The 22,700-nt window shown below is 38.1% G+C and overlaps 1 protein-coding gene across 1 annotated transcript in view; it reads left to right on the forward strand.

Moving 5' to 3' along the window:
• Window positions 1-21,868, forward strand: part of CLINT1 (clathrin interactor 1) — a 46,510-nt gene extending 24,642 nt beyond the window's left edge. Inside the window, exons 3-12 of the mRNA XM_032702712.1 lie at window positions 289-385; window positions 1,845-1,953; window positions 2,843-3,007; window positions 6,071-6,245; window positions 10,737-10,977; window positions 11,498-11,579; window positions 15,844-15,921; window positions 18,594-18,874; window positions 19,303-19,504; window positions 20,203-21,868. Of these exons, the coding sequence (XP_032558603.1) occupies window positions 289-385; window positions 1,845-1,953; window positions 2,843-3,007; window positions 6,071-6,245; window positions 10,737-10,977; window positions 11,498-11,579; window positions 15,844-15,921; window positions 18,594-18,874; window positions 19,303-19,504; window positions 20,203-20,564 (1,792 nt within the window). The 3' untranslated portion in view covers window positions 20,565-21,868. The remainder of the gene's footprint in view (window positions 1-288; window positions 386-1,844; window positions 1,954-2,842; window positions 3,008-6,070; window positions 6,246-10,736; window positions 10,978-11,497; window positions 11,580-15,843; window positions 15,922-18,593; window positions 18,875-19,302; window positions 19,505-20,202) is intronic.
• The last annotated feature ends 832 nt before the right edge of the window (window positions 21,869-22,700 follow it).

Below are 22,700 nucleotides of genomic sequence, written 5' to 3' on the forward strand. Positions count from 1 at the left end.
ATTAATTTGACTAGTTGCAGTGGTTATTAGGGTATTCATATTCAACGTTATTTTGGTTACAAGTTAGTGAAGGTTATTTTACTGCCTCAGATTTTTCGAATTACTTTTTTTTTTTCTTTTGTAGTCCTGGAATGTAAATAAGTAAAACCGGGGATAGCTTTTTCCCTTGTAATGTCACCCGACGTGCCTGGGCTTAGATCACGCTGCCATCTACTGCCAGCCCTGAGTCTGAACAAGCCGTTGTGGCAAACCACGGGGAACATTTACTCCTTTTGTTTAATTCTTTAGGGCTACGTTTATGTATGAGCAGTTCCCAGAACTCATGAACATGCTTTGGACTCGAATGCTGAAAGATAATAAAAAGAACTGGAGGAGGGTTTATAAGGTGTGTATGTCTGAGACTTCGTCTTGGTGCTCGTACCGTGTAGTGCCTTGTTTAGATACTCCTACAGCACTTATTCCACCAGTAACCTTTAATTTCTTTCTTAACTGTTTTGTAATTCTGTTAGTGAAGTCAAAGGTGTCTTTCAAATGCTGTATGTGAAAAAACCACAAAATTTCTGGTTTTAGAAGAGTGTTTAAGATCCTACTTAATGAACGTAACAGAGCAATTACATTTTGCTGATATTCAAGTGTTGGAGTAGCATTCGCAGTTTGAATCTACCCAAAGGAGTTGTTACAGAGCTCCGTGAGAAGGAGGTAAGTTACTGTGCTGTCAGGAAAACGTTTTTGAAGGAGTTCAAGAATACCTGAAATAAAATACAAACTAATCTTAACTTTCTGGCAATTCGTGATTCTTTAAAAATTGTAGTTTAACTTTGAGTGGACCAAATGTTCTTGCAGATCTTATAACACTTTTCCAGAACACAATTAGGACGTAACTGAGTCATTTGCATTTTTCTTGTCTTTGGTGAATTATCATGGTACAGAAACTTTTTGCTTGAGATTGTATCATGCTGCACTTGAAGTGGTATTCAGTGTTCACTGAATTATGCAAATATAACCTCATTTTTTAGATTTAATGTAACAGGCTAGCTTATATTCTGTTTTTCTTGATGCCAGGATTGTAGCAAGACACAATTAATTCTAAAGCATGGTTTGTGCTTTTCGCAGGTGCTTGATGTTTTGTAGTCATAGTAATTGTTTTCCCTGAAGTACAATAGAAATTAATATTTAATGCTATCACACGTAGCTACTTAATGTTATAAAGACTTCTTGGAATTGCTTATCAGGTTTGGATTGGATCAAATATAATGATAGTTTTAGCTGATAAAGACACTTCTTCAGATAAGGTACATTATTTTTTTTTTCTAGATAGAAATCCTCAACATAAAGAATTGAAATTAAGGTATTATTTAAACTTCATTTGTTTTGTCATTTACTTAAAGTTGTCCTGAAATGCAGTTTTGTGTATCCATGGAATCCTGCAGAAGGCTTCTTAAATTCCTGTAGGAGTTACTTTTCAGTGAAAACCATTGGAAAATTGTGAACAAAAGAGGCAAAAGAAAATGCTTTGTTTTGCAGGGTTAACTTTTTCTCTTAAATTATTACTGCTTTCTCTTAAAATAAGCAGTAGCTGATAAAGGTAACAACTTGTGATTTAATAGTAGCAAGTTAGGGTTTCACAAATACAGTTTTGATAGTCTAAAGAGCAAAAGGTTCATGTGAGGAAAACATGTTTTTTTCTTTGTGAACCATATAATAAGCATTTATTTTAAAAGGGAAGGTCTTATTGCTTACTAATTTGGGGAGGGGGGTAGGTTTGGTTTTCTATTGCCTATTAAAAAAAAAAAAAAGATAGAGCTTTTGTTCATGCAATCATAAGGTGCTTTGTATTTTTATAGTCTTTGCTGCTCCTAGCTTACCTCATAAGGAATGGATCAGAGCGTGTTGTTACAAGTGCCAGAGAACACATTTATGATTTGCGATCCCTGGAAAATTACCACTTTGTAGGTGAGCAATAGAAAAATCTTATAAGCAAATTAAAACAGTAGTTGGAGTTGTCAGTCACCTGAACCAGCTTAGAAGCTTCCCCAGTCTAATTAAAATGTGACTGTTGCCAGTTGTGTGAAGAGTGCAGAATCCAAGACGTGGGGCCCTAGAGTATTAATTAGTGAAGACAAGAACTTGCAGAAAAGACTGGCTAATAACAACAGAACCAACACAACATGAGTGTTGGGGTTTATATTAAAATATGCACTAGAGACTGGTCCCCTGTGGTGTCCGTAAAGGAATAGCTTTAATCATATGGGAAGAAAAGGTTAGAGCTCCAAAACACACACATCTGTTTGAAGCTGGGGTTTTTTTCCTCCCACCAAATAATATTTACAGTGCAAAGGCAGCAAGGCCAGTGTGTGTTTTGAATGTGAAAAAGGCTGGAAAGGAGCACATTTAGCTTATACTACTTCCCAACTGAAAGCAGTTTTTCAAAAAACCAGTTTTACAGTGAGACAGTTCTTGCAATGAAACTTGCCAAAACTGTACTAAAAAGATTGAGGGGGGGAAAAGGGGGATCTTTTGAGGGGTTAAAATTGTTCAAGTGGAGCATATAAGTTCTGTCTCAGTCTTTATTAATCTTTCCAGTGTTTCAGCAGCAGTTAGATGTTTCTAAGTACACCATTCAGTGAAAACTCATTTATCTAAGGATAAAAATTGGTGTTAAAGTGTTTGGTCCCTTTTAAACAGATGCAGTGGACCTCAGTAGCCATAAAATCTTTGATTGCTCTGCCCATAATTCAAATTTTCTTATCATTTTGATGTTCAGTATTGCTGCCTCTTATTTATTTTTTCCTTTTTCCCCCCGTCTTCCATCCATCATCTCTATCCTGCATTACCTATACAGATGAGAATGGCAAAGACCAGGGGATAAATATCCGCCAGAAGGTAAAAGAAATGGTTGAATTTGCTCAAGATGATGATCGGCTGCGGGAAGAGAGGAAGAAAGCAAAGAAGAACAAAGACAAATACATTGGGGTGTCCTCGGACGATGTTGGAGGGTTCAGATACAGTGAGTACTGGGCTTCCTTGGTCCAGGGTTGACAATCCCCACTTGGCTTAGATCACCTGAATAACTAAAGGAATTTCTAATATGTTCCTGTTTATGCTTTTTCTTTGTGTTTCTTTAACTGTCAGTGTTACTATTATAAAGGAAATCTTGCATATTTCCCCCCCATACAAATTTAAATGAATTACTTTAAAAAGCATAAGTTAGTCTTTTCTGGTCATAACTAATTAGCAACTTATGCAAATAACATTAATGCATTGACTTAATCCAAACTTAGCTGTATTGTTTTTATCCATAGGCAGAGTCTCCTTGTGAAATGAATGCTGCTGTAGCAGAAGTAGATAAAGAAATGCCCTTGTAAGTTAGGGTTTCTTAGTCAGTCTTTTAATCAGAAAAATAAAAGTGATGCTGCTTTGCACCCACCATGGCACAAGGCTTGCTTTGCCTCCTCCTGCCAACCTCCTTTAGCACCACTAGTTAATTTGGGTTAGGGCTTTTTGGGTAGTGATCCTGTTTGGGTGGCACAGCGTAGGTAGATAGATGCCATTAGACATTTTGGTTTTCCAAGTAGTACTTGAAAAATACCTGTGGATTTTCCAGGCTCTGTCAGATCTGACTAAATATAGGCACTAAGTACCTTGCTTTCTCCTTGCTCCCTAGTCCCTGTCATAGTGTGTAGCAGAGATCTGAGCTTGAACTGGCTTTTATATCTGATATATCCCAGCATGCCATTCATGATCCAGCTGTCAGTCTGTGTTTTCTTTGGCCTAAGTAAATCCTTGGCTGCTTTTATTAAGGGATGAGTACCAAAGTCCCAATGGCACAAAGCTCTGGGTTGCTAGAATCGGGGAGTTCTTTGAGAAGGGTTTGGTGTAAGAGCTGAGCAGTAACTGTGCACAACTTAAAACTTCACTTGTCCCTCTCTGGTGCTGTCTGTGTGGTTTTTTTACTCTTCTTCACTGGGAGCCTTAAGCTTAGATTTACTCCCTTCTGGTTCTGACAGATTATTTCTCTGTTCTCCCTTTTTGTCATATGAAGAGTAGTTGAAAATCTTTATTTACATGGCAGGATATATATTGTTTTATTATATTCCTTTAGGCTTTTGCTACCTGCTTGGAATTCTGGTGATTCTCTTTTTAGGAAATACTTATGAGTCACTGTATTTGTGCTTTGAGTACATGTCCCTCTGTTCTTTCCCTGAGCTTATCTTTTGACTTGCTCTGTAAAGAGTCGTGATCTATCCTTTTATGCTGGGTAGAAGCCTTTCTCCATATGCTCCTTAGTTGTCACTCGGGCTTTTTAATTTGAAGGACTAGTTTCTTTGCCTTGCATTTAATTTTTATGATATTTTTTATTATTCCTTCATTTGGTGAGTAAAGTAAAAAATGAAAAAAAAACCCAAAAGAATCTTTCTAGCAGCAGAAAACAAACCTTTTCCCAGGTGAGATTTGTAATCAAAAAGATTCTAGTTATTTAGATATAAATGCTTGTATATTCAGATTTTTCCTTAGTTCATTTTATCCTGAAGATACCGAGCTCTTAGTTGGTTTCTTTTTTAATTTTAAAATTTCTACCGCACAAGGAAACCCTTCTAAAGGAATCTGCATTAAAGTGCTTGAGAGCCTGGCATAAACTGAAATAAGGCCATTTTATTCTCCTGCAAAATTTAACAGTAATACATTTCTTAGCAGTGTCTCCTTTTCCAGTGATAAAGATCTCACTGAGTATCTCATGGATTTGTAACAGATTCTCTACTGAAAAAGTTTGATTGATCTGAACAACTATCATTGGAGACTTGCACTTATGTCTTTAGTAAGGAAATACATCCTCTATCATACAAAATTATCAGACAGGTATAACTTAAATTGTGCACCTTGTAGTGCTGGAATCCCTAATTTTCTTTTTTATGAAAAATGGCTTAATTGAATACATCTTGAACGTTACCTGAGCTGCAATGTAATTCCTGTGGAACTTGAAGTAATGATTTTTTTCCACTGTTCTTCCATTCTGCTACTCAATTTTACTCAGCTTAAGTAAAAAAAAAGTATAAAAAGTGTCTTGTTTCGTGTGTGTGATGGCCTGCAATGTAAAATGTTTGTCTAAAAATGTTGTCTGGAAACTGAGCTGTTTTCCTTGCTTTATACACCTTTATATTTTGGGCAGAAGGTCTGAGAAGATCACAATACAAGTTAAAAGTGTGATGTGCTCCTGATAGTTAAGTCTTTGTTAAAATGTTGGGGTCTTTTTCTTTTGAATTAAGCTCAGGTTGTCTGTGTGTGTATAAGTAACTCAGACTTAAGTGTTTTAACCTTCCTTGTTGGGATTGTACAGCAAATGTGCTTATTTCAAGTAAAACCAACAGCTGTTTGTAATCTGAGATACCAGTATGGAGGTCTTGAATACTTGATTAGGAAAAAAAGTTTTTGATTCCTTGATAGTAGTGTTCAGTAAAAATGTTCAGGGTACTCAGTGGCTGCTGAAAAGGTGAATTGCTTTACTGCCTCTTTTTTTTTTTTTTTTCATCTCTTTAAAAGGTTTCTTTAACTGCTAAGTGTGGAAAAGAAAACAAAGTTGCCATGCATTGTACACGTCTTCTGAGATTTTGTTACTGTGCTTTTCTGTATTCCTGAATGTCAGTGTGTAAAAACCCAGTGATTTACCTCTGAGCACACAGCTTGGCCAGGAATGGAATGTTCTGCATTAAGTGACTGTTCAGAACTGGTGTGTCCCCTTTTTGGTCAGCTGCTTCTGCAGCCAGGGCTGATGGTACCGCCTGTGCTTCTCCAGCAGAGTCCAACAGGATCCCGATGTGCTGTGCATTAGGACTGTGTCATTCTCATAAACAAAAGTCTTTGAATCTGCATTTCTGCCACTTAATGATTGGCATTCCATGCTGTGCCTTGCTGTAATAGTGTTGATTCAGCACGGTGGGAGCTTTCAGATTGCTTTGAAAACTTGTAAGGCTTTATGTATGTGGGGCAGGGGGGCTTGAGAGGGATTCCTGAAAGACCACAGGCATTTTTTTCTTGTGTTATCTGTAATATTTCTTATCTTTGTGTTACACAGGTGAAAGATACGATCCTGAGCCCAAGTCCAAATGGGATGAAGAATGGGATAAAAAGCCAGCTTTTCCATTCAGTGATAAGTTAGGTGAGCTAAGTGACAAAATTGGCAGCAGGATCGATGATACCATCAGCAAGTTTCGAAGGAAAGATAGAGAAGACTCTCCAGAGAGGTGCAGGTACTAACTGGAGTTATTTTAACACAAATTTATCTGTGAGATCACTATTATAGAGCTGTTTGACATTGCTGAATATTCCTTACAGTACTCTGCCATTCCTTTTGTCCATAAGGAAGCCTGTTTGGGTTCAATACCTGCTTCCTGGACTTCTTATGCAGGTCTTTCCTGGCCTGAGGGAATAGTGTAGCTCTGGCAGTAGTTAACTACTCTTGGCTGCTTTCCATTATTGCCCCAGCTTAGAAAGCTGCTGGCAAAGCAGGGAATTTGGCTGAAATTTTGTAAGCTTTTCCTTGTCTCAGCAATTCCGTGGTCTTATGCCAGTGTACCGAAGGCTGCCACTTAATGCTACACTTGCTCTGAATGCCGAAGTGCCAGGGAAGAGGAAGATAAAAATTGCTTAGACTTAACTTGACACAGGGCTGCTTCCCTGAGCTGATCCTGGGAAGAACAGCCTGCAGGTGGCTTCTTAAAAAAAGTCCATTTCAGTTGAACCTTTTCAAGAAAGTTCTTGTATTTTACATCTGGTCATTAAATTTTTTCAGTAAGGAAGAAAACCTGCCCTGCTTTGCCTCCAGAAAGAACTTTACATACATCACACTTCAACAGGTGCATTGAATTTAATTATCTGGAGATCAAGTTCATACTTAACAGAATCTGAAATTGCTGTAGAGAAAGTGCTCAAGTATATTGAAATGATTCCCTTTTGGGAAACAACTTAAAATTCAAATTTGCACCGAGATTTGATTAATATTTTTTACAGGAATGTCTTTAGATACAGTCACACACATATATACATATGGATATATATGAATATAAAAATACACATGCACACGTGTCTGTGGTGCAAGAATAAAGCAGTTTTGCACAGAAACAAGAAGTAATGGTAATGGTAGCATTTCTGGGGAAAAGGCTGGTATGGTCTTCTTGCTGGGACATTAATAAATCATAAAACTGGTATTCTTTGCACACACATCAGGGTTTCCTCTTAGAACTTACTATCAATGGACTACAAAGAGAAGGGATCAGAAGGAAAGTAAACAATTTCAAATGTAACAATGGTATATTGCTGTGTGCTTTTCTGTTCTTACCTTTCAAAAGCAACTTGTCTCCTGATGTCTGCAAAGCTCATTTTTTTTTATCTTATTTCCTTTGCTTTATTTCTGAATGGCTCCTGGTCTCTTACACTGGATAAATTCTTGTACTTTTCAGTGGTCTAGGCAGGCCTTTCTGAAGTCCAGTCTTTATCAAAAGCAGCTTATTTTGATGACTTCTTCACTGTACATCTCTACCCCAAGTGACACTGATCTTTTTGTCTGGCTAATGTTACATTTTTCATTTTTGTTTTGCTCTTGTAACCCTTGTTAGGTTTTATTTATTTATTTTATTTATTTTATTTATTTTTTTTATAACCCTTGTCCCTTCTGTTTTATTTTTCTTCTATTTTTTGGTATATGTCACTTGGGGAATTTGTCTTGAAATTTATGAAAGGACTCAGAATAGAAGGAGGTTTTTTTTGGGACATACATAAGCAAAGCCAGTTAGGTAATTGCAGGTTATCCTGTCCTAAGAAGAATCCAGGTTGCAGCAATATGGTTGATTCAGCTCCCATCCTGGAATTTCATTTTGGCTCCTCCTGGTTAGATAGCATCAAAGCTATTTTATCAGAGTGTTCAAATGAAGGGGCTTCTTTCCACAGAAACCATTGAAGGATCCAAGAAGATTGAACTCAAGGCTATAGACTTCTGTATTTATACTTAGATACTGTAGCTACAAGCCTTAGTGGGTGCTCTATTACCAAAAACTGTATTTAAATATTGAAACAGAAGGAAACATGAAATTTTAATCATCATATAACTTAAGCTCAAAATAACAACATACTTTTGTAAATGCCTCACAAAATCAGTGCATTTCTGTGTTTTCACACTTCAGTAATTTTTTTCTAAAAAATTTACTGGCTTATTCATAGCCTGCTGCTATATAATAACAATTAAGTTGCCATTTCACTTGGAAAAGTGACTAAATGGTGATACTCACTCAGCTGGCAAATGTGCTGTTATGTTCTATTGTTTCTATTATAATAACTTTATAAACATTATTACTTGAGTACCGTAAAGCCAATAAAGGCCTTGAAGCACAGAGAATGGGACTTACACATCTTCACTGTGGTTAATGGAACTTGGAAGACATGGTCTTTATGTACCAGAAGAACTTGCCCAAACTTCTGGATTTCTGGCTTTACTTGCAGAGCCAGTAGTTTGTAAAAAACAAAAAATACTTAAAGTAATGAAGAACTTTAACAAAGAGCTAAGAACTGTGATACAGACTGTTGAGTGTACAGCAGATTTCAGTGGAACTGCTCTACACAGCGTGCTCTGGAGAAGCTGGGTCTGCTTAAGTCTCAGTAATCTATTTTTCTTGCCTTAAAGTATGTTCAAAAAAAAAAAAAACCCACACCACAAAAAACTTCAGGCAAAGAAAAAGATTGTGTCCATACTTTGATTCCTAGAAGTAGTAACCATGTACTTTCTTTGCAGAAGTGTTTTTAATTATTTGGTACACTGCTAGCTAGAATTTTTATTTTTAAGTTAATTCTGTAATTCTCAGATGAAGCACTGTAGTTTTACTGAGCACAGTAAACACACTTAAAGTGAGCATTCATCTGTAATTATTTTTTTTTGTTAATGTGACCATGAAAGGAAAATAAAAGGTGGATCTCCTGAGAGAGTTTCAAAGCAGTAGAGGTTGTCATAGAAAATTGAGTCTTTAATATTTATTCTCCTTTCTGGGATATATGTTTGATTTCTTTTCTCAGAAGCTTTTAGTCCTTTATTTTGCTGTAGATCACCAAAGGCTCATTTTTTCATCCTTGCATTAGTGAGATTGATCTGTAGCAGTTCTGTCAGGATCAGACTTTGGTTGTCAGTCATTTCCTCAACCCACAGAATGTGTATGTGGACTTAGTGGACTCAGTAGTGAGGACAAGAAACATATTGCAGCAGGTTTTAAGAGACTAAGCCTTACTTTATGTTGTCCTAGCCTTGGAGAGGCTTTAAACACACATCTGAAAGGCAACATCATCCACTCTCCTCCGAGGCTTTTCGGGCAGATGTACCATGTGCACCATCTAATGTGCAGATCTCTCTTCTCTGGGGGCTTGTGTTAAAATCCTGATGTCACAAATGGAAATGTGGTGAGTGGTCCCCTCTGTGTTTGTGCACACAGGTGGGTACCTGCACAACTCCAGAACTGGGACAGTGGGACTGCTGCCACACGTCAGGGTTGAAGTGCCTTGGAAGAATAAGGTTATGGTGGTGCCATTTGAGCTCCCTTGTCCCAGGAGTTGCTGATTGGCCAGCAGCTGTGATATTTACCTTTTTAAAAGTAAAAAAATTTAAAAAGGGGGAGGGAGCATTTGTGTTCAATGATGTTACTGAACTGAGGCATCCCCAGTGGTGAGTAGGTAATGTGTATAGAGGAAATGACACAGGCAACATGTTCCAAAAAAGCCAACCATTGTTAGCAGAGAACAAAGGCTCCCCTCCAGAGTATATTGCAGTTACTGTCATATTCCCACTGACAAAGGGACAGCCTTTCTTAAATCTTGCAGTTTTAGTATTCTAATGCATTATTAAAATATAAAACCCTTCCACTTTCAACTCTGTTGCTAAGGGAATTACTATTCAAAATGTTTCGATGTATTTAAGCTTTCTTTATAGCAGTTCTCCCTGCTATGTACAAATCTTGATTGTAGCAGGCAGCTTGACTGTTGGCTGGGGCCAGTTGGTTTGTTTGTGAAAGACTTAAAATATAAAAGTGGAAAATGTAGCAGATTAAACAAATAGTATGCAGTGGCATCTAAAGTTTTTGCCTAAAAGGGTGACATTTTTGTTCTTTTACATTTTAAGAATAACTGTGTGTGCTCTGATAGAAAGGGAATAGTATTGCATTGCATAATTCTGTAAACATTCTTTCCCCACGAACATTTTAAAGAATATAAAAGTCTGTTTCTGTGGAAAAGGAAATGAGCTGAAATACCAATGGAGCTGTTGAAACCTGAAAGATAGTGCCTGTATTTGGTTCATTGCTTTCTGTCTCTTGGTGTAAGTACTGAACAGAGCTGCCAACTTAAGTTTTTCTTGCTGAAGTGTTACATAATGTGTGGAGGAGTTCCTGTCAGAAGGTAATTCCATGTACTGGATTTAAACACTGATTTCCTGTTATCCTCTGCCGTGGACTTGCAGTTCACGTTTAACAAAATAACCTGATTTTCTTCATCACATCTGTACAACAGGTGCAATGCTGTGTGATGTGATGGGTTATGTAAGGGGAAAACATTTCCTTTCTCAAATGTAGGAAGAAGCAATATTTTTATTAGGAACTGTTGCTACAAGAAACTGCAGTAACCAAAACTCTTGTGACTTTAGCCAGATGTCCACTCAAGGAACTGAGAAGTTCATCACGAATGCTGAGCTATCACCTTTGTTTTTCTAGTGACAGTGATGAGGAAAAATCAAGAAGAGGTAAATCTCCCAAAGCTGAATTTAAAGATGAAGAGGAGACTGTGACAACGAAACACATTCATATTGCACAAGCTACAGAAATTACAACCATCAGACAAAAACGCTCAGCAAATCCTTCAAAAACCATTGACTTGGGAGCAGCAGCACATTATACAGGAGATAAAGCAAGTCCAGAACAGAATGCTGCTCATCCTGCACAGCCTGCAACAAAGGTGAGACAGCAGGAGGGCACAGTAAAACATGATTTTGGAAACTGCTTTCTTCTGACCTCAGAGGATTTCTAGTTTAGGGTAGAATTTTTATTATGCAGTGTTCAAGGGAATTATTTTATCAGAAATGTTTAGTTGTAGTTTTCAAAGTCTGTGGAACAGTTTAATCTGTGTGATTGATTTAAGATGTAGAATATTTTAGATATAGTCATTACTATGTTTTACTCTTCAGAAAAGCAAAGAGAAAACCTTGACCTGAAGTGTGAAGGATTCTCTGAACCTGCACAGTTATTGAAAAGTCACCAAATTCTTCAGTTACAACAAAAAAACCCCAGACCCGAGTCATGAGTTTTTCTAGTATTTGATTTTACATTTAGCCACATTCCACTGATTGTTGGCTTCAAAGACAAATCTGTTATCTCTTCAAAGTAAAAGAAAACAAAGCCTTCCAAAAACCTCGAAAACTTCTCAATGTCGTTTGATTGATGACATTATAAGATCTGTTGTGTAATTTCTTCTTCAGGCTGCTGTACCCTCTGGCAGCAAGCCATCTAATGACCTGGTTGACCTGTCATTTGATGGAGCCAGCCAGCCAGCTTCTACAGGTAGGCACGTTTTGGTTTTATTTCAGTAATGCATATTTGGAACCAATTCTGTTTCAAGCTTGTTCAAGCTTGTTTGTTGCTGTGTAGATAGAGTAGTAGATAAATGGAGAAATGAATACTGAAAAACAGTTTAGAACTGCCTAGAACCTTTTGTAGCAAGGTACTCTGTGTGCTATTGCGTGGGACTAATAAATGTTAGCAGCACAAAGATCAACTGCCAGATCAGTCTGTCAGAAACTGTGTATGTAATGCAGTTATTTATAATTAACTCTAAAAGCAAGTGCAATTCACTCACATTCAGGCATTTCTCATAGTGCAGTGCAAAGGATGGAGATGGGTGATCTCCATAGAAGCTTTCATCTCAAATATATGGCAAATTCATTTCTTTATCTTTTCTCTTGGCACCTAGTTCATCCAAACCCTAATGCCAAAAAGAAATTACTACCTAAAAGTAAAATTACTGTTTTTAAAACACATCCCTTCACTCTGTAAATGTGCAAGTATGTTGACCTTCGTATGGACTTACCCTTAAGCTCTCAAAATACACTTTTTAGGAGTGTGTTTAATTTTAGTGCATTGCATACAGGATTGGTAGAGGCATTCAGGGGGTTGGTGATTTGCTTTTCAGAACCTAAGACTTTAAATTTAAAGGCATGTTATTGTGCTTACCAGTTCTTTGTAATAAGGGGTTTGGCTGTGATATGGAATAGAAAAAGGGCTTTGTGCACTTGCAGTCTGCTGGTGCAGTTGGGAGAGGGTCAACTGTGGGCAGAATTTTTTTGTTTACAGATCACTTTGAGTAGCAAATAAAACATGAGCATGTGCCTTTTTGTAGGAAGGAACCTCTCACAGAACTTCTCCCGTTTACAAATAGGCAGTGTCTCATGATATATGGGTTCATATTGACATTGTTTGTAACAGTGTATGTGTATATCTTAGGCTGACCTGTCTGCTGTCCCCTTGTTTTAAAGACAAGGTAAAATCACAGAGGCTGTACCAAAAAATGGCAGTCCAGAGGGGCTGGAGGCCATGTGTGTGGCCATGTGGCTGCATTCAGGCATTTGTAAAGACTGCTCTTACTCACTTCTAGCTGAAGTTACACCAATTCTGGGGTTCTTGTAGGGGGAACCCCTGATTTTGTTTTGTAAAGTATGAGCACAGTACTGTGACCACTCAGAGACACCTTCCTTTCATCACTGTCCTACCAACATGCTACATCTGTAAGTATTCAATGCACTATAAAATATATCAAAACTCTGCTGGAGGGGAGGGAAATTGTCATGGTAATTTAGTATCAGACATCTGTCTTAGTCCTTATTTCGAGTAAATCTTTAAAACTTTGTTCACTTTTATTTTTGGGAAAGTAGACATTCTGTTCTGGAATGTGTTCATTCCTAATTGTTAAGAAATAAAATTAATTTCATGTGCTTTGTTTTTGTGCACAAATGCTTAAATTTAAGGAACAACTTATTTTATGCTGTTTCCTATTTTGTTAACTTCGTGTACAAAGATGTTCATTGTACATTGGAGTTACCACAGTCCCATGAAATTTTAATATCCTGGAGCAGAACCACTACCCCAAAATCAATACTGAAACAACTTCTATCCAGTTCTTATGGCAGAAGGGATTGGAGCCTTTTTGTATTTATATGTGTGTGTATGTTTTTACTTTTATAAAAATAAAATCGCATTGAGAATAGATGTTTCCACTTCAAAGGGAACCTGCCCATATTTCAAACAGAGCTGTGGCAGTTTCCACATTACAGTGTATTTAAATCTTTCATCAGTTTGGCTCTTTGCTGTAGTAAGCCTTTTTTTCTTTACCTTTTTTCTTCTTTTTCCGAAGCAGCATTTAGAAATGGTGCTGAGAAGAGGCATATTACCAGCTGGCCCTGCTAAATAACCTCTGCTGACCTGAGCAGGCAGATGGAAAGGGTTCATTTGTAGTGACAGATCTCACATGGGAATCTTTGAGGCCAGCTCATGTTGAGAAGATTAGCACTGTCCTTCACGTGCAGGTCACTTGTTATGACCACTGCTCCTTGCAGCACAGGGTGTGGGAACATTCCCAGTGTCAGGCAAGACACAGGGAAAGGGTCAAATGCAGCCTTTGATGTGTCCTGTGAAGGAACTGGCAGGGAAGTGATGTGAATTCAGGGAACTCAGGATTTGCTTATCTGTGTATTTTCAGGTGCAGAGATGTGGAAAAGGTTGGTTGGGCTCAGTGTTACATGTTACTGAAGCAACACAATTTGTACGTGAGGGGATTGGTTTGTTGCCATAAAGAAGACAGAATCCATGGTTAGACCTGCTGGAAATAACTTTTTGGTGTTACTGGAACTGAGGTTCTTTAACCTTAGCTTGTGATACCTTTCTTTATAGAGTTACTGCATCCAGCTTGATCTCTGTCATCTGGAATTCGATTTCATTTGAAAACAGGCAAGAGAGGTAGAAGAAAAGTTTACTTGATGGAAAAAGTTAAGGGGTTATTTTGGGTTTGAACCTTATTCTGTTTTTAAAATTAAATTAATCCCTAGACACTTAGGCAGGCAGCCCAAGGATAATGGGTATAGCATGAGAGCATTAAATAATTTTTTTAAAAAATTTTTTTTGGTGCATGTGGTCAGCAGTATGTCATCTATGTTGCTCATTTGGCATATAAACTCTCGAACCACTAACCTGTTGTGAACTCTGGAAGCACATAGGTGATGAAAAAAATTGTTTGAAAATGTTCATTGCAGTAGACAGAGTAAACAGGATCAGAACAGGGGTTTTTAGCTTAATATTTTACCAGCCTGTTTTCGTTCTCAGGTTTCAGTCAGAATAAAACTTGTATATAAACATAGGTAAGATGCTTATTAGATCACTTCAGAATTTATCGAAGAAATTCCTTAACTTTGTGTGAAATCTCCCTCTTGGAAAGGTGGTAGAAGGGTTTCAGTAATGCTGTGTTGGTGAAAATTCAAAGAGAGCATCCTTGCATTCCCTGCTCATGTTTTATATCTGATATTACGTTCTCAGCAAGAAGACATTTCCCCTTGGAAGAACGGTCGCCTTCCCGGCAATGTCTACAGTAGAATAACATTATAAAAAAATACAAGTACACATGTATTAGGAAGTGAATGGTTCCTTTTATTACTGCTGGCCATTTATTAAAAAGGAGATGGTTCTAGTTTAATTAACCCAGTTGAGAGTAGCAGATGGGGCAGAATGTCTTGCAGCGATAAGACAATTCCGAAATGGCACCAGATGTTGGAAACTGTCCCTGGTGGTGTTTGAGTGCAGCACAGATGTTCCAGTCCCACCTGGCTGGTTCCTAAGCACTGCAGGCTAAGCAGCTGTGATGTAACCTATATAATGTAGGCATAACACTAAAAGCAAAATAATTGAACTGCTGCAGCTTCTTCTAAGGGTGGGACTGCTTGGAGGTGAAATCTTTGAGGACAAACAAATAAGGTCAACTTCTTGGCTTCCTCAGGTCAGGAATCCCTGCTTAAAAGCAGTACCAACGATAACTGGGTGACTTTTTTTTTTTAACTTTTTTCAGTTTATTTTAAAAAGCAGTTTTACAGTATGGTTTTTAAATTTTCTGATTTTATACCTTTACGGTATCTTTTAAGTGAAAAATTGTTACTCTGCTCTATTCAGAAGTTAATAATTTATATGCTGTATACAAATGTCTAGTTGGAAAACTTAATGTTCTCCTTGTAGAAAGGGAGCAAACTTATAAAAAAATGAACACAAATGCAAACTCTGTCCTTGAAATCCCAATTCAAGAACATTGCAGAATCATTCATGCTTTAAGTAACACAAAAACTAAATATAAAGTGACATGTAATTTTTCATAGGAAGCATAATAAATTAACTTTTATACAGTAGGAATGTTTGGCTTTTTATATAATGCTCTCAAAGTTTTAATTTTACAAACTGCCAAACTAGTAGCATTTCTCCAAGTTAAAAACTTGTTAACCTTTTTAATATCTCTACATTTATTTTTAGAGATGACAAAAACTTGCATATTTTAGTTCTTCCCTAGGAAAACAGAACTGCAAGATCTGCAAGGTAGTTGGAAATAATCCAGTTCATTGTTGCTCAGGGTTGTATAAATATAGTATGGGGATGAACAGAGCTGACTTAGGGTGCAGAATCAATAAATCCATCGTGTCAGGTACAGAACAGCTTTTCTTCATAAATCCCACATGCAGTTGTTGCAATGGATCTTTGCACAGTCCTGTAACAGCTTTTGGCTTCCTTCTGTTTCTAGGTGGACCAACTGACCCATTTGGAGGATTTGCTGATTTTAGTTCACCTGCTGCTTCAGCAAGTTTCCCATCGTCACCAGGTAGGATTAATTTACAGATTGATTTAAGGGTCAGAAGAGGGGAAGAGATGCTGTGTGGCATAATTGAAAGTCACCTCCCTTTGCATGGCAAACTGTGTGTGTAACTGGACCACAAGTGCTACAGGAATAAGGAAGGTACCCACTGCCTGGCACAGCCTGTGCCTCCAGTGTCCACAGGGCTGGTTCAGTGCATGTGCAGTCATTTTGCAGGCAAACATACATGGCCACCATCTGAACAAAGTTTCCCTTAAAATTGGACTAGAAAAAAATAAAATATACTGGGGAGCCACCTAAAGCAATCAACTTCCCTTTGGTGGAATGTTTTTGGGAGCCTGCAGTGCTACCCAGACAGAAGAGGACTGCAGACAAGCAGGGAGTGGAGAGAGCTGGCTGGCTGTCTTTTGTGAAGTTAATTTGGGCAGGAGTGTTTGTGACTGGGGGTTCTCAGCCAGGGTGTGTAGGATTAAGTACAAAATGAGAAGCTAATAGCAAAGAGGTTGATCAGCAAATCTACCTGTGAGCCAGCTTTTAGTCAGTGTGTTTATATCTCTTCCTTTATTTTGCTGTATTAGGAAAGCTGTGCTACCTAGATTAGTTAATACACGTTTAATTTGCTTGGTGGGAAAGAACTGCTCTAATTTTTTTACAGGCTTTCTTAGTCAAACCCAAGTTGTTTTGCAAACACAAAGCCGCCTACTATGCAAATAACTCCTATGTTAATACAGTCTAAATTGATACAATCCTTTATCTGCATTAACATGATTAATCTATTCCAATCACCATTATGCAAGGGACAAGGAGTCCTGTGAAATGATTAATCATTCCTGAACAGCGTAAGCCCCTCTAGAAATCTTTTCCTTCTTGATTAATCATCTTTGAAGTCCTACTGAAGGGGCAAAACCTTCTCCCTTTTACCCCCACTTCCATTATTGGTGCTCAGTGCACAGGTCTGAACATAGAAGGAGCACACTCAGCATTTACTTATCTATCAAGAATATTTAAAGTAGGTTTTAATTTTTAATATGTAATACTAATTGAAACATTCTAATATAGGCCCCTCTTTGTGAGGAAGATCAAAGCAAATGTTCTAGTAAGGCCCTAAGCTAATGAATATTAGCCCACTTCATGCACTGAAGTTGTTGGCAATACTTGAATTTTGTGAACAAATTTAGTCTCCTACTATTCTTTAAATTGTAATGTGTTGGTAAAGATGGAGATGACTAAAGGTTCGAGGTGTGTGTTGATAAATATTTACATGATGTGTGACAGACTGAGTGGGTGGAATACTGATGTAGAAAATGGCTATGGGTGGCCCTTATGGAACCAGCCATTGGACAGAGCAGGAAATGGAAACTGGCACTAGATAAATCTACCCCAGCTCTATGTTTGAGTCTTCATTCTCTCAGCTAAAGAAATTCAAGAGATGATTTAAATGTTCATTAGCATTCAAACTTCATTGCATATGGCAACAATGTTACTTGTGACTGCTGAAGTACTGAAAGTTTATCAGTGAGATAATCAAAAAGCTGACCTAGTCAGTGGCTCAGACTCGGAACACGATGCATTGTGTGGCATGAGAGCTGTTTAAATGCTGTTGCTTTGTGTTCAGCATCTCCTAGAGATGATGTTTTTTAGCTTTTCTTCCCCCATCACTCCTGTGAAGCAACACTTTCCTTGTTAATCCAGAAACATGTGTTTTTAAGGGAGGTAACATCTCCTCCTGTTTGACTCAAAGGTTATGACATGCTCTCAGTTCACTGGTTTGTGTCTCAACATCTGCGATGCTGAAATAGGTGCTCTTGCAGGTGTCTATAAACAGCTCACACTATTGGATCTGTCCTCACAGTGGGATACAGTGAGAGCTCTGTGTTTTTATTTAAATACTTGTCTTCAAAAACCTTGTATATTGAAATGAAACAATGTTTAAGTGATGAACTAAGAGTTCAGCAAAGCTGCTGCTGAGAGAAATGCTAGATCCAAGATTGAAATTCTCCTTCAAGCCAAGGCATTTCGTTCAGGAATCAAATTTAGAAAACCTAATGTGTTTTACATGAGCACTTCATGGAATGGGAAGTGCTTATTCCTTATCTCAAATAAGCATTCCCTGACAACCTGCTTTCAAAGTTCTGGTTTTTACTCCCCTCAGCATGGTTTTATACAAAGAGCTAGTAGTTGTATACAACCAAATTTTGTTGTCTTTCTTTTATCGTGATGGAATTTGCTTCCATCAAGTGACTTGTTCCTGACAACAGCTCTCTCAGCAAATACCAGAGTGCTGAGATAAAAAGTTGATAAATGTTATCAAAGTTCTAGGTGTTGTTTTGACTGTAGCCTCCTGTGTACCCCTAAGTTATCTTCCAGTTGTACTTCAGCCGAAGAAAACCTGTCCCTGCTGGTCTTGCATCCACAGGTGACATGTTATCAAACATCCTTCTACTTTGTGTATGGGTGTTTTATATTTCCTTTCCTACCTTGTTAAAATTGTTGGAATATTCATGAGAGGGAATGATGTCCAGATGGAGGTTCTACCTGCAGATGTTAATCTGGACGGACACAGATCAGCTCTCATTTGTTTCAGTTCATGGAATATGGCATTTGCTCAGCGCCTTTCTCTAAGTCTTCTGCCTTTCTTCTCTCTCTTCCTTCCTCCCACACTGTTGCCTTTCCTTCAGGTACAGCAGCAACTGGAAATGGAGACTTTGGTGACTGGAGTGCCTTCAACCAAGCTTCTCCTTGTCCCAGTGCTTCATCTGGAGAGCTCTTCAGCAGAACTGCACAGCAGCCGGCTCTAGAGCTCTTCAGTAGCCCACAGCCAGCTTCGGGCCAGCCTCCAGCTGCTTCAAATGCTACAGATCTTTTTGATTTGATGGGTCCCTTTCAGACAACCATGACCACCACCCAAAGCATGAATTTCACCATGATGAGTGCCAGTTTACCCATGTCCAGGTCACAGGTATGCTGCTCTTGGTACTGTTTGCTCATGACCTACCTGGATTAATCTTTTTTCTTCTCCTTAGTCACAGCATTGAAAATTAATCCATCTCAGTCCTGGAATGCATTAGACCTGGTCATTCAGATGTGATCAGCATGTTGTAAGGAAGTTTTGTCCATAAATGTTTGATTAGCCTACTAAAAAGAAAAGTCCTTTTATAAGCCAGTGTTCTCAGAAAGAGTCTTCATTGATCTAGAAAGTGTTGCTGCTTTTATGGAGAAGTTGAGGTTGATATTTTAAAGCCATTTTCCACAGCATGTTACAGGTTTCCAGCCTGTTTTGTTGGGGTTTTTTTGTCTTCTGTGGGAGAAATTAACACCTCTTGTTTAGTCCAGTTTCCTACTGGTAAATTCTTTCAAGTGAATTCCAACAAACTTCTCTTTTTTTAGCCTCTGCAAACCATGAACACAATGATGCCGAAGTCTAACTCTCTTTATAATGCGACAGAGATGGTCCAGAAAAATGCAAGCAAAACTCTACCCTCAACTTGGTCAGATCCCAGTGTAAATATCAGTTTGGACAATTTAGTACCTGGGATGCAGCCTTCAAAACCCCAACAGCCATCACTTAACGCCATGATGCAGCAACAGAGTAAGTGATCATTGCACTGTTTTGTGTGCACACTGAGCCCTGTGTTCAATAGGCAGGCCCTGAGATCTGAGTGCTCTATCCTGCTGTTTTCCTACCTTTAGTCACACTGGTTCCTGAAATTACTGCAGTGTTGTGACACAAGTGATGTTTTCTAAATGGAGATTGATGTGCCAGGAGGCTGTATCTGTGCAGGTTCTACTGCAGAGCTTGCACCATTGCTGTATCTTGATTTCAGGCTTCCTAATCCTTAGAACTTCTCTAGAATATGCAGAGCAGCATGTATTGGTAAAAAATTATATTTAAAATTTTTATAGAAGTTTTCTGAGTCTTCACACAGAAAATAGGGAAACAAGCAAAATAAAACCACAGAATCTTTAAGGTTGGAAATGACCTCTATGAACATTAAGTCCAACCTTTGACTGATCACCACCTTGTCAATTGAGTGCCATGTCCACTTGTCTTTTGAACACCTCCTCAGATGGGGACTCCACCATCTCTTTGGGCAGCCCCTTCCAATGCCCGACAACCTTTTCAGTAACAAAGTTCTTCCTGATGTCTAAATCAGGAAATAGCTGTGGGTTTGGCCATTGGGTATCCATGCTCACAGCAATTACCACTTAAGTTTCTTAAAATACCTGAGCACCTTCAGTGCCATCAGATCTGATCAGTGCTTTTTGTGTGCCTTCCCTTTTCTGCAGATATGCAACAACCCGTGAATGTCATGACTCAGAACTTTGCAGCCGTGAACCTCAGTCCTCAGCCCAACGTGATGTCTGTGCGACCCCAGACCAGCACGTTGATGGGAGGGCCCATGCCCGTGGGGATGGGAATGCCCAATGTGATGACAGGTACAATGGGAATGACTGCCATGGGACCCACACCGATGATGAACCAGGGAATGATGGGAATGAACATGAACATGGGAGTGCCAGCTACAGGAATGGGTTTGACGGGCACAATAGGAATGGGGGTACCCAATATGGCTATGACCACTCTGACTCCTGGGACTGTACAACCCAAGCAAGATGCCTTTGCAAATTTTGCCAATTTTAGCAAATAAAGATTGTAAAATAGATAAATAAAATGAAATTAAAATAAAATAAAATAAATGGGCAAGCTGAATGAAGGATTTTTAGCTGCACAGATATAGCTGAGGAAGGGATGGAAAACACTGATTAATACTTTTTTTTTCTTTATCAGTTAAAGTGTCTACATAAAGAACCAAAAGCTATTTTCTAAATGTTGAAATAACTAGTGTTCAAATTCTGGAGAGGTGAAAGATTCTTCTAAGGAATGTGTTGGATGATTTTACAAAATAATTTGTATTAAGACCATCAAAAAACCTTTCCTATGTAGAAGAACCAATTTTAACTTTGAGACTTGATGGAAGACTGGATTGGGGACTGGATAAAAATGTTTGAATCTAATTTTATACTTTTCTTTTTTCTTGAAGAGCTTTGACTTTCTTTTCCCCCCTCTCCCTGATCGCTTTGTCATAATTGGATCATTCCTTTTACTACCACTGAGTCCACAATTGTGAAGTCACTCAAGTACTATGATCAGTTTTTTATAAGAATATATATTTTTGTCCAGAAATGGCTTACATAAGTGACTATGGCTAATTCAAAGGGACCTGGAATGTATATATACTTTTGCTAATGTTCCAGCCACGCTGCTGTATTACCCAAATTTTTATTGTAAAAATTCTCTCTCAGCAATTTGGTAATCAACAGATTTTTGGGGTCTTAACGTGCTTCTAATGTTATATATGATATCCCGTGGAAGTCCAAGAGAATCTTTATCCAAGACTGCTGGAAGGTTTCCTTTCAGAAAACTCCAGAAAATGCGCTTTCTTGGAGTTCTTTTTGCAGTGGCACTTGGTGTCCTTTGTAGCACCAATGTCCCTATGGAGCCACTGGTTTAAGGCATCAGCAGCAAGTGAATCACACTTCAGTGATGTAAATCTATAACCCAACCTAATCCAATGGCATTGGATCTTGACTTTTATACAACACTTGGTGATTCTTTTGTGTAAATATGGCATTAGCAGCTGTGGAATCCAATAGAGGAGTAAAAAAAAATATATATATATTAATAAAGGAGACCTGTAGCAGTCAAAGATTTTACTGATTTACTGAAAGCAAAAGAATGAATTAAGGTTTTTTGGGTTTTTGGTTTTCCTTCTGTAATTCTGCATTTAAGTTCACATGAATCAAGATTTTAGAATCTGGAACACAAAGACATTGTTATATTCACAAGCTGGGAATATTGTTAAGAATAAGCACTATACTATAGGTATGAAATTTATTGCCTCCCTTTTCTTATGTTGAATTTCTTTTTTATTATTAAATTGATAAAACTTTGTTTCCATTGTATTCATAATGTTCTGTTATACATAACATTAAAATGTTCATTAAAATCAGTGTTGGGCTGCTTTTCCTTTCATTCCATTTGACGTTTATGAGAGCATTTGGGGAAAAAAAAATAATTATAATTTGGGCAAAGTAATTTTTATAAATAATTTAAAATTGTTTAATGACTTCTTATCTGAAGCCTTTCCTATCTGGCTCTACTGTTAGGAATTAAAAATGAAGCAGGCAAGATATCCTGACCCGCTCCAGCCTTGCTAATGCTCCATCTACAACATTTCTAATTAGGCAGAAATTCATGTACTTCAGCTAAGTGGTAATGAAAAGTGATTCATTTGCTGAATAAGAGATGAGAGTGAGTGTAATTAGCTGACTGCGGTTTTTAATCTTTCAACAATTCAATGTGTTTAAATTAGTTTCAAAGAATAGGAGCTTTCAAGTGTTGTTACATCAAAGTAATCAAGGCAGGCTTCAGCGGCTGGGTAGGAGAGATCACTCTGGTTCCCGTTCTGAAACCTTTACACTTACTTGGAATAATCATCTTCAGACCCTTTAGTTGGAACAGATGGCAAGACTCAAACTGGTTTAGTCTATGCAAAATTGTGGTGGGAAGAAAGCTGGTTCCAGAAGTGGGACGTGGGGGGGCAAGGAAAGCTAAACCTGTAGTCAGTTGTGTTGGAGGGTTGCAGTGCTGCTCAGTCGTCTGTGGAAGGTTTTTGGATGAGTAGGAGGGGTGTTCCTCGTGGTGTTCTTTTAAGGTGGGTTTGGCTGGTGAAATAGTCAGCTTTGAGTTGAAGGATCACGTCCCTGTTCAGGTTGTTCACATC

This window comes from Chiroxiphia lanceolata, chromosome 15 (assembly GCF_009829145.1).
Source record: "Chiroxiphia lanceolata isolate bChiLan1 chromosome 15, bChiLan1.pri, whole genome shotgun sequence".
NCBI lineage: Eukaryota > Metazoa > Chordata > Aves > Passeriformes > Pipridae > Chiroxiphia > Chiroxiphia lanceolata.